General features: G+C 50.4%; 1 protein-coding gene across 1 annotated transcript; it reads right to left on the bottom strand.

The window, feature by feature from the left end:
- Window positions 1-9166: 9166 nt before the first annotated feature.
- FAM181B (family with sequence similarity 181 member B) lies at window positions 9167-11022 on the bottom strand. Its single transcript, NM_001101223.2, has one exon. The coding sequence runs from the start codon at window positions 10870-10872 to the stop codon at window positions 9613-9615; it is 1260 nt and encodes a 419-aa protein (NP_001094693.1). The 5' UTR covers window positions 10873-11022; the 3' UTR covers window positions 9167-9612.
- Window positions 11023-11309: the final 287 nt, after the last annotated feature.

Genomic DNA, 11309 nt, shown 5'->3' with positions numbered 1-11309 from the left:
CCCAACCTGGGCAGAACTGCCCACAGAGTTCCCTGGCCAGAGAGGGCCACAGCTCGGCTCTGTGGTTAAGCAGGACCACTGGCTGGGCCCTCTGCTCAGGTCCCACCATTAGAAGGAACACAGTCGGCCAAGATCCACGTGCTGTGTGCTGTGATCTTCATCCCCTGCTTCCTCTCTAGCTGACCCCTGGCCATCTAAGCCTACTGATTCACAGCCCCCCCCCAGGGATTCCTGGGAGATAAGACAGGGCCAGTAGCCCTCCTGGGAGGCATCCTGGAACACTGAGGAAGCTGGATGTCAACCTTGAACTCTCTTCCTCCCACAGAAGAAGATGGAGGCCCTGGGGGACCCTTCACAGAGCAATGCCGGCCTTGGGGAGAGGTGATGCAAAGTGAAATCCTGCTCTTCTAATGCACTGTTTCCTGGTTTCTGTGATCCCAGGGAACGCCTCAGCCCCACTGCTGGGTTCTGGAATCTTCACAGAGGCATCTTATTGTGCACAGTTGCTAGTCGGTCTTTCTCTGAAAGAGGTGGAAGGAACCACCTCTTCCACCATCTCGCTGACATCCCTCCTCCTGACTAATATTCCTTTATTACTATTTCCTGCCTTGAAAAAAAGGTTATTCTTACACTGCTGCCAACAAATAGAATCATGACTTATACAGTTAATTTCATGTGTGTGTGTGTGTGTGTGCTGAGTCATGTCTGGCTCTTTGTGACCCTAAGGACTGTAGCCTTTCAGGCTCCTCTGTCCATGGGATTCTCCAGTCAAGAATATTAGAGTGGGTTGACCTACCCTCCTGCAGGGGATCTCCCCAGTCCAGAAATCAAACCTACAACTCTGTGTCTCCTGCATTGCAGATAGATTCTTTATCCACTGAGTCACCTGGGAAGCCCCTAATTTCATGTTTTTAACAATTCTACTAATTTGTGACCTTAACAAAAACTTCTCCTTTTGGAAAATGAAAAGTGGTGGTCTTTCATGGGGTAAATGTTACAAAGGCAATAAAACAGGGCTAGAGACACTGATGAGGACCAGGTTTGGACAGCAGCTTAGTCACAAGGTCCCAGAGGCAAGTGGGACTTGAACTTGGAAATCTGTTGGGGGAAAAAGAGGTTGAGAGGGGCAGGTGAGACATTCAGCACTATTAGAATCCAGGAACAGCAGTCACATGAAAGGCAGTATCTTAGTTCCAAGCCATCCTCAGAGGCATCTTGAAGCAGTGGCTGGAGCTGGCAGAGCATTTGGTAGCAGGGAAGCACAGAGTCTGTCCCATAGCAAGGAGGGCCTGCAATCTGTTCACACCGTAAGCCTCTGAGTCCCTGCACGTCAGACACAGGTAGTCCCTGGAGGAACAACAATGAAGGGGACATACACAGTGCCTGGGCTCACAAGCCTCAAGTCTAGTGCAGACAAAGGGCCAGGCCCCAGCTGAGTGAACTGGGCTTCCTGACAGAGCTCCGGAACACAGCTGAACTCGAGTGAGAGACAGGACCAAAGCGGTGCCACGCAGATCAGACACACGGGGAGGAGGGCAGGGGAAAGGTGCCCCATAGGAGCACACAGATGCTTGCTCGCTTCCCCACCACCATCACTGGGCCAGTGGATCCACCTCCTGGTGAGAAGCAGACCCCCTAGGCCCTGGCAGGATAGGGTCTTCCTGGCCCAGAGGCTGAGTATTCACAGCCAAGTGATGCTGGATGCAACGAGGTTCAACAATAGCCTCAGAGTGCGTAACAAGTGGGAGGAGACACAGGAGACGCGGGTTTGGTACCTGGGTCGGGAAGACCCCCTGGAGGAGGACATGGTGACCCACTCAGTATTCTTGCCTGGAGAATCCAATGGACAGAGGAGCCTGGCGGGGTACAGTCCACAGGGTCGCAGAGTCAGAATGACTGAAGCGACTGAGCATGCGCACACGCCACAAGTCAGCACTCTCTGTCAGATGCACTCATTCCGCCAAGCCCGGGCATGCTCTGAGCCGCTCAGCCTGCTTCTCACATTCTTCAGTCTGAGGAGAGCCCACCCCTCAAATTGTGGACAGCTCCGAGAGGCTGTGTTTCATCTGAGTCCCTTTCCTAGTATTCCCCTAAAAGGAAATGAAATCAAATCAAATGAGATAAAATAAAACAAAACAAAATAAGGCATGGTTACGTAAGTCTTGTTTAAGTACACACATACACACACACACACACAAAACCTTTGTGTGGCACAATATATAGGATTTAATTTCGCTTGTCACAGTGCTCATTCCTTTATGAGTTTCCTAGGACTGCTATAACAAAGTGCCACAAACTAATTGGTGGCTTCGAACAATTGCAACGTGCCATCTCACAGTCCTGGAGGTTCGCAGTCTGAAATCACGGTGTCGGTGGGTCTCCGTCAAGGTGCTGGAGAAACACGCTTCCCAGCCTCTTCTAGCTTCTGCTATTCGTGGGCAACTTCTGGCACGCCTTAGCTTACGGACGCACCATTCCAATCACATGGCTATTTTCTCCCTGCATATCTTCACAGTGTCTTCCCTCTGCATCTATTTCTGGGTCCAAATTTCTCCTTTTTATAAGGACACCAGTCATACTGGAATAGCTCCCACCCTAGTGACTTCATTTTAATTTGACAACCTCTGATGAGTTAAGACCCTATTTCCAAATGAGGTCACATTCTGAGGGTCTGTCTGGGGAGTTAGGACTTTTGAGGGAATACAATTCAATCCATAATATTTATTCTAGGTAATAAGTGGATCTTGAGACTGTTGTCAAAAATCTAGCCAGGTATTCTTCTTCCTCCTCCACTCCCCTCCCTCTCCAGCCCTACCATAACATTCTATGAAAAAATAAACATGATTTTTCTCAACTTGGAATATGTTTCTAAGAACATCACATTTTGAAAGTGAAAAAAAAAATCTTTCATTTAGCAATTAAACTAGCTAGCACTTTGTGACATCTCTCAGATTATTTTCCTGTATTGCTTCTTCACTCTCATATTAACACTAAACATCTCGTGTATCTATAATTTGAAGTAACTGTCCAACTCAATTTTAGACTCACTGAGAACAGGGTTTCTAGTTATGGTTAATCTCACAGAAGAAAATTCTGGTCACACTCTCTAGATGAAACAAATGACGGAAGGCATGTCATAATATCCTCTATGGCTGCCAACAAGTGCACTTCTTTTTTTCTTTTTAAGTCACTCAGTCATGTCCGATTCTTTGTGACCCCATGGACTGTACAGTCCACGTAATTCTCCAGGCCAGAATACTGGAGTGGGTAGCCTTTTCCTTCTCCAAGGGATCTTCCCAACCCAGGGATCAAACCCAGGTCTCCTGCATTGCAGGCAGATTCTTTACCAACTGAGCCACAAAGGGAAGCTCAAGAATACTGGAGTGGGCAGCTTATCCCTTCTCCAGCAGATCTTTCCAACCCAGGGATCGCATTGGGGCCTCGTGCATTGCAGGCAAATTCTTTACCAGCTGAGCCACCAGGAAAGCCCAAGAATCCTTGAGTGTGCAGCTTATCCCTTCTCCAGCAGATCTTTCCAACTCAGGGGTCGAGTTGGGGTCCCATGCATTGCAGGTGGATTCTTTACCAGCTGAGCCACCAGGGAAGCCCTCCCACCGAGTGCACTGCTCCAGGCAAAATAACTTTGCCCTTTGGTTCAACAACATTACTAGTATAGTTGTTCTTGCCACATACATAAATTCTGCCACTATTAGCGTTTCCACAGAAAGTAGGCTGTCTTTGAACATTAGCTCTTTAGCAAATAGTGGCATAGGGCCATTTGACCATATGGCTGACATAAGTCTGGGGAGAAGCTCCAATGTGAAGTTTCTTTTTCAACTTTAAAGCCCCATACAATTCACTCAATAATCATTTATTAGATGTAATTATTGCCAAATCCCAGCAAATGATAGGAATGCAGAGGTGAGTACCGCCCTCTATAGACAAGTCAGAGGAATAAATAACTGCTATTACAGTAGTATGATTAACTGCAAGAAGATAAGCCTGGGAGTCTTGGAGTAGCATAGCTGATTCCAGAGTAGAGGCACTTAACTGATTCAGAGAGGTTTTAAAAGGTGACACTTAAGCTGAGAACGACATGTTTAGTGGAAACTAACAAGCAGAGAAAATGGGGATTGCATTCCAGGTATAGGCAGAAGAGGGGTAAATTCATGAAAGTGCCATGGATATAGAGCATTCAAGCACCCATCTATAGTTGGTACTAGATTCCTACAACGTGGAGACTAGAGGGCAGTGGGAGTGACCGGAGTAGTGACTGGAGAGGCTAACGGGACCCGTGTGTTTGAGCTACCAATTCTGAACTTTACCTTGGAAGTGACAAAAAAGCACTGAAGGATTATAAGCAAAGGAGTGATGACACAGAGTTGCTTTTTTAGCACTCACGCATCACCCAGCAATGAGGAGGATGAATTAAAGGATGGAGAGTTCAGAGACAACGAGGTCTTTAGGTCATTGCAGGAGGTGAGGTGAGGGGTGATGAGGACCCCATCTAAGGAAGGGGCTGTGACTGAAGAGGAGAGGAGACACAGGAACAGGGCCTTTCCAACTGCAGGCCCAACCTACTAGTGAGTCATAACAGCAACCAATGGATAACAGCCAGGCTTTATTAACAAATAGGAAAAAATATATTGATGTACCACACAGCTCCTACATGAATCAGGGCTTTGTAAAGAAACACACACACACACACACACACACAACTTCAACTATCTACCGAAACAGATTATTGAATGTTAATACAGATAATAATCTACTACGATTTAAATTATTAAATATGGGTATGTTTGTATAAATATAGTTATATTGAGTCAGGATATAAAATTAAGTTTTTCTGAAGATCATGAATAAAAATATTTGAAACATACTGACTTAGAGACTAGTTCAGAATAGGCCTTGGTAACCATTTGAACAGGATGAGAGGCTACAAGAAAAAAATGTGGCTAGGTTGACAGTGGCTACTCAGGTATGTTTAACTTTGGGACATAAAGTTGAAGGAGTTCATGCCCCGTCCCACCCCCTGAGAAGCTATACAGGAAATAAACGGGAAATGGTTCTAGAATGGAGGAAAGAAGCTGAGGCTGCAACCACAGATCTGGGGGTTGTCAGGGCATTCCTGATCAAGGAAGCCTTGGGAAGTGCCACCCTCACATGGAAGAAATACATGGAGTGTGAACAGCAAAGGGCACCCGGGGGCACACCAGAGTGTGAGCGCACCAGCGAGCAGAGGAAGAAGTCCTGGCCAGAAAGTTAGGGGGGAAACCAGGCTTCCAAAGACCCAGGAGGAGTTTCAGGTAGATGGAGCCCAGTTGTTCAGATGCAGTGCAAAGGCCTTGAAAGCCTGAGGCCAAAGACCCTACAGTTGGTAACTGGGGCTTCATGAGAACAATCTGGGGGAAATAATGGGCAGAAGTAGGCTTCCCTGGTGGCTCAGACGGTAGAGTCTGCCTGCAGTGCAGGAGACCCAGGTTTGATCCCTGGGTCAGGAAGATCCTCTGGAGAAGGAAATGGCAATCCACTCCAGTATTCTTGCCTGGAAAATCCCATGGATGGAGGAGCCTGGGAGGCTACAGTCCATGGGGTCACAAAGAATCAGACAGAGCTGAGCAACTTCACTTCACTTCAATGGGCAGAAGTTGAGTGACTAACTGTACCAGTCTGCCCAGGTTTGGGGGTTTTCCGCTACATGGCACTTTCAATGCTAACACTGGACAGTACTATGCAAACTGGGATGGTTGGTCACCTTAGGACTCAAAATAGTTAAGGTTTCAGTTGCAGGTGAGATGGAGGCAAAAAATGTGGATTCTTTTTCTGAGAGACTCCAACTCTAAAAAGAAGAATGTAGAGTAATATTCCCTGTAGAGAAGGAAACAGGATCAACAGTTTTACACTTCTTTATTCCTCCTCTTACTTTAAAGCCATGCTAAAGGCTTAGTTCTACAATGATCGGAACAAGTGAGGATGAGGCTGGAGCTGTAAGAGACTAGGGATAATTGATGGAGCAGCATTGTCCTCAAGAAGCAGAAGAGGCAGATGCTGAGTCCTGAAGGAAGAAGGTCCCACCTGCTTGAGAGAAAATTCCATGTGTGTAAGTAGGGATGGGAAATCGAAGGGGATTACAACAGATGCTTTCCATCTTGTTGGGAGATGGAGTGAGGAGACAGTGGGACTGAGGCTTGAAGGGAGATGAGCAAAGGCGTGCAACAGCTGTTCAGATGTGAGAAGACTAAAACACTCCAGGAAACAAGGAATGCCCAGCTGAGATGGGGAGTCATGAATATGCAGAGCACAACGTAATTACTATTACTGACTAAGCTAAGGTCCCCAGCCTGTCCAAAGTCATACAACTGCAAGCATATTATAACATATTTCCAGTCTTGAAAAATGTCTGTTGCTGTTTTAGTCACTGAGTCATGTCCAACGCTTTGTGGCCCCGTGAACTATAGCCCACCAAGCTCCTCTATCCACGGGATTTCCCAGGCAAGAATACTGGAGTGGGCTGCCATTTCCTTCTTTAGGGGATCTTCTCGACCCAGGGATCAAACCCACATCTCTTGCATTACAGGTAGATTCTTTACCATTGAGCCACCAGGGAAGCCCCTTGAAAAACAAAATCTACCATTGCACTTAAGAAGAATTGTCTATGGGCAAGTATATGGTTAAACAGGAGACAAAAATACTTGCTAAACAGGCTTCAGGAAAAAATGACACATGAAAGCAACAGTGTGTTCAGCCTTTGGCAGGACTGTTACTAAATGGGTGCTCTTCACAGTACTGCGGTAGGGGCACAATCAGACACACGTGAGCTCAGGTTGGAAAGTAACGCAGGGAGCAGAATCAGAGATGGGCAATTTGGAACCTACAGAGGGGCCAAGCACACATTCCTGGCACCCTGGATGGCTTGGTACCTTGACCTAATGCCAAGTCTTGGCTGCCTGATACTAAGAACTCTCTCTCCTTCTTGGTGGGCATTTATACATACCCTATGCCAAATCCCCATGATAACCCTTTGCGATAGTTCTCCAGCTTTGCCAATCCAGCTTTGCCAATGGGGAAGACTGTGTTTCAATATGGTTAACTAGTCCATGACTGGTAAATTAGCAGGGATGAGGTGTAGATAAGCTGACTGATTTAGCCCCTCCCTTTGCCCTTTTCTTTTCACCTGTAACAATGAGGATAATAACAGTATCTAAGCAGAGGCCTTTGTAAGTATTAAATGAGATCATGTATGTGAAAGTGCCAGGCACCCCCACAGACGCTGCTCATTTATTTGTCCAGCACAGCAGTTTTCAACTGGTAGGAATTTTGCCCCCAGGGGATCTGTGGCAACGGGGATATTTTTTATTGTCACAAGTAGGGGAGTGTTATTGGTCTCTAGTGGGTCCAGGCAGGGATGCTGCTAAAAATTCTACTGTGCACAACCCCCACAACAAAGAATTCACCTGCCCAAAATGTCAGTGGTGGTGAGGTGACCCCTGCTAGCAGCATAATGCAGGGGACTGGGAATCACACACCCTAACAAAGCACAACAGGGTCTTACAAGTAACAGATCGCAGCGATAGGATGCTTATAGATCTGGATCTTGGACCCACTACTTGCTTTTGGCAAGGTATTTAACCTGTCTGCACCTTACCTTTCAAATGGGAATCATAATAGCATAAAGTCATCTCAATAAGTTAAATTATTGCTGAATAATTTTCTGCTAGCACAATGAAATTACTCACTCGTCACCACCTTGAAATTTAAGAGACACCAAGTGTCTGAAGATGCCAAGAGTTCTTTTCATAGTCAACAAGGCTCGCTGCTGTATTTCGTGTGGTGCTTTCTCAAGACAGCTTTTCTTCAGAAGTGACTTAAGGATAGCATTGAAAGTTGTCTGCCATGGCTCAGTACCATTTGTTCTTTCCCTGAATTCTTTTCTGAAAAGATGGCAGTACTTTTGATTTACACAAACACTGACCTAGATTCTAAAATCTTTTGCCTAACACTGGGTTTCAACTTTCTCCCATGTAGACACTCTTACCCTCTCTCTTGGCTACCTGAACAGAAGCAGCTCTCTGCTCTACAATGTAACCATAGACAATATCTTGTATCGAAGGGGTATTGGTCTCTCCACATTTTCACCAGAAAAGTCTACAGAACTGAAGGGCTCCCTTTTTTCTTTCCAGCGGCTCACTTCCCCCTCTGTGTTTCCTCCTCTGCCCCTCAACCACCCTGCTATGCGGCCACTTCATGGCTGGTTAAAACATGTCTCTTTGCCCTAATCTCCCTCTGATGATCAGATCAGACTCTTCTCCAGGGCTCCTTCAGATTCTATTCATCAAACCTGTTATCCAGGGAAGACTCCTTTGGAAACTTCACACCTTCTCTACTCCCTTTCTTGGAGAGAATGTAGGTCTAGGGAGTGAGGAAGCACAGATAGGCAGAAACCAACAGATGGGGAAGGGAACAGAAGAAAAGAGGGTAGAGAGAGTACAGCTTATAAGGGAAAAGGCAAACAGATCAGCCAGCAAAGAGCATGGGGCTCACAACCCTAATAGCTTCCATGTATAGAAAACATTTATCTATGTGTATAAAATCCATATACCTGCAGAACCAATCCAACAATGGGGGGGTGGGGTAGGCTCAAGGCATGTTAGGTATTTTCCCTCTGAGCTACCCAACAAGCAGTAAAGGAGTGAAAAGCGGAGAAATATTGTCATCCCCACCCTCTGAAATAAGGAAACTTGGATGCAAAGATGTTATAACTGGCCTAGTCTCCACCTCCCAAAGTGGCTGAAGCATGGGGAAAGGAGAGAAATAGACTCCAGGTTTGCTGAATTTCTCCCATACCAGAAATCTGCAAGAAAAGCCCACAGGAAAAAAACATCAGAGAGAGCAATGAGAGTCCAGAAAAAGAAAAATGAACAACAGCACTGGTAAGAATGGGAGAGATAAAGAGATGGAAGAAACAGGTGGCAGGAAGAAAAACAGGCAGAAAAATGACAGAGACCGACCCCGGTCCCCAACCGGGGACCAGTAAAGGGAGGGTCGCGGTGGCGCACTGGCCTCACGTCCTCAATAACACTGTCACTAACCAGGCAGACAGACCACACAGGAAACCATCCTCTAAGAAGACACCCAAATCAATAACAACATACCTCTGCTCCAGTCTTTTCAATACAGACTTTAATTCACAACGCGCTCAAAGGGGAGGGAAGGGGAGAGCCCAGAGCACTGTTGGGAAGGGGCTATTACACTAAACACACTAACCTTTTGATGAAAAGTTGACAAAGGGACAGGGAGCTGCAGAAGCCACCTCCTGCCCCTTCCGCCATCCCCACCCCATTCCCCCATCCCGTCTTGGTTTCTTGGCTCGATTGATCCGGTAAGAACTTATTAACGGCTTTTTTTTCTTTTTTTTCAAACATGAGGCTGTGGTTAAAACAACCCCCAACTCCTTTTCATCTCTTTTTCTGAAGTTTCTTTTATTAATCGAATTTTTAAAATCCAGTTTCAACTCCACGTGCATTTGACGGTCGTTATTAAGACTCGGGAGAGACCCAGAGCGGGGAGCCCCAAGCGCATTGTCTGATGTGGGAGAAGGGTGCCGCGCAGTCAGTCCCGGGGCGCCCCCTCCTCCCCGGGCGCCCCTTCCCAAGCCCCGTCGGGTCTCCAAAGGCCGGCGAACGCCGTGCGGCTGTAGCCCGCGCTGTAGTCGTAGGACACCTGTTGGGGCGGCGGCGCCGGGGGCAGAGCGCAGTCTGAGAAGAAGGGGGTGAACGAGGCCAAGAGGCCAGGCCCGTCGTCCCCGCCCGGAGAGTCCGCGGCGGCGGGGTAAACGGAGCGCAAGGGCTCGTTCAAGGTCAAGCCACCGCCGGGCGCGGGCAGGGGCGGCTTTTTGGTCGCGGGGCCGCCCGGGGCGCTCCAGGGCTCGGGGTACAGTAGGCTCCCCACCATCGCGGGCTGGGGGTCGAAGAGGCCGGGCTCCAGCTCCGGGGGTCCCCGCAGGACGGCGGCCCCGGCGGGGAACACATCGAGAGGCTCCGCGGCAAGTAAGGCACCCGCCTCGGTGCCCGCGCCGTAGTCGGGCCCCAGAAGCTCGAAGAACTCGGCGGCCTCTGAGCCCTTCTCCAAGTCGCCCAGGCTCACGCCGGGCCCCGACGGGCCGCACACGCAGCCGCCCGCCCGGGACGGCTCGGTGAAGAAGGACGGCGGCAGGTTGCGGGCCCGCAGCGGGACCTTCCTGGCGCCGGGGACCGCCGGGCCGCCCGCGGAGCCGGCCGCGTCCCCTCTCACGAGCCCGGCCGCGGGCACCGCCTCCGCAACCCCGGCCGGATCGGCGCCCCCGGGGACGTGGCGCAGCGAGTCGAAGAGCGCGGCCAGGCTCCGGCTCTGTAGGCTGGCGGCCGCCGCGGCCTGCGACGCCTCCCGCCGGGGAGCCGCCTTGCCGTGGGCCGGGACCGGGACCGGGACCGTCTGGGCGCCGGCGAGGGGCCGCTTGGCGGGCGTGTCGGCGGCGCCCGGGGAGGACGGGCCCGGGGGCGCGGCGCCCATGAGGCCGCTGCAGCGCTTGATCTGCTTCTGCAGGTACTTGCGGTGGTTCACCTTCCGCTTCGACTTGCCGGGCTTGTCCAGGGCCAGCTTGATGTTGCTAGACGCGGAGTCGATGAAGCTGAGCAGGTCGCGGGTAGCCTCGCGCGCATCCCCGCTCTCGGCGCCCGCCAGCAGCGCGCCCGCCGGCGTCCCGGTCTCCTCATCCTCGAAACAGCAGCCCTTTTCCAGGGCTCCGAAGGCGCCTCCCAGCCCGTCCGGGGAGCCCCCGAAGCCGAAGGGGACGAAGGGGTGCGTGCTGAGGAGCGCCGCCTGGACTGCCATCGCCTCCGCTCCGGGGCGGCCGGTGCGCCGCCGGCCGCTTCCCGCCCGCCGCCCAGGCCCGGCTGCCGCCCCGGCGTGGTGCGCGCGGGGTAGCTTCCTTGTTCGGGGCCGGCTCGCTGCTCGGCCTCCCGGGGGAGCTCATTAGGTCTTGTAAGCGAGGGGCGGAGGGAGGGAGCGCGCGGCGACCGCCCCGGTGGCGAAGGGGAGGGGCTTACTTAGAGGGGCTTAGCCGAGGAGTCGGGGCGAAGGGGTCGCTTTTCTAGTTTTCTAGGCTTTCTCAAGCTCATCTTCTTAACCCCTTAGTTTCCCTTCGCCCCGCCAGCCGTAAGATGTGAAGATGGGGTGGTACGTGCTCAAACTCCAGCTCCTATATAACCACACCCGGGCGTGGGGCACTCTCCCTGAGGCTGAGAAGCCAGGAAGACACGAGGGTTTCA

This window comes from Bos taurus, chromosome 29, assembly GCF_002263795.3.
Source record: "Bos taurus isolate L1 Dominette 01449 registration number 42190680 breed Hereford chromosome 29, ARS-UCD2.0, whole genome shotgun sequence".
In the NCBI taxonomy this organism is placed as follows: Eukaryota; Metazoa; Chordata; class Mammalia; order Artiodactyla; family Bovidae; genus Bos; species Bos taurus.
This window is presented reverse-complemented; position numbering and strand designations above follow the sequence as displayed.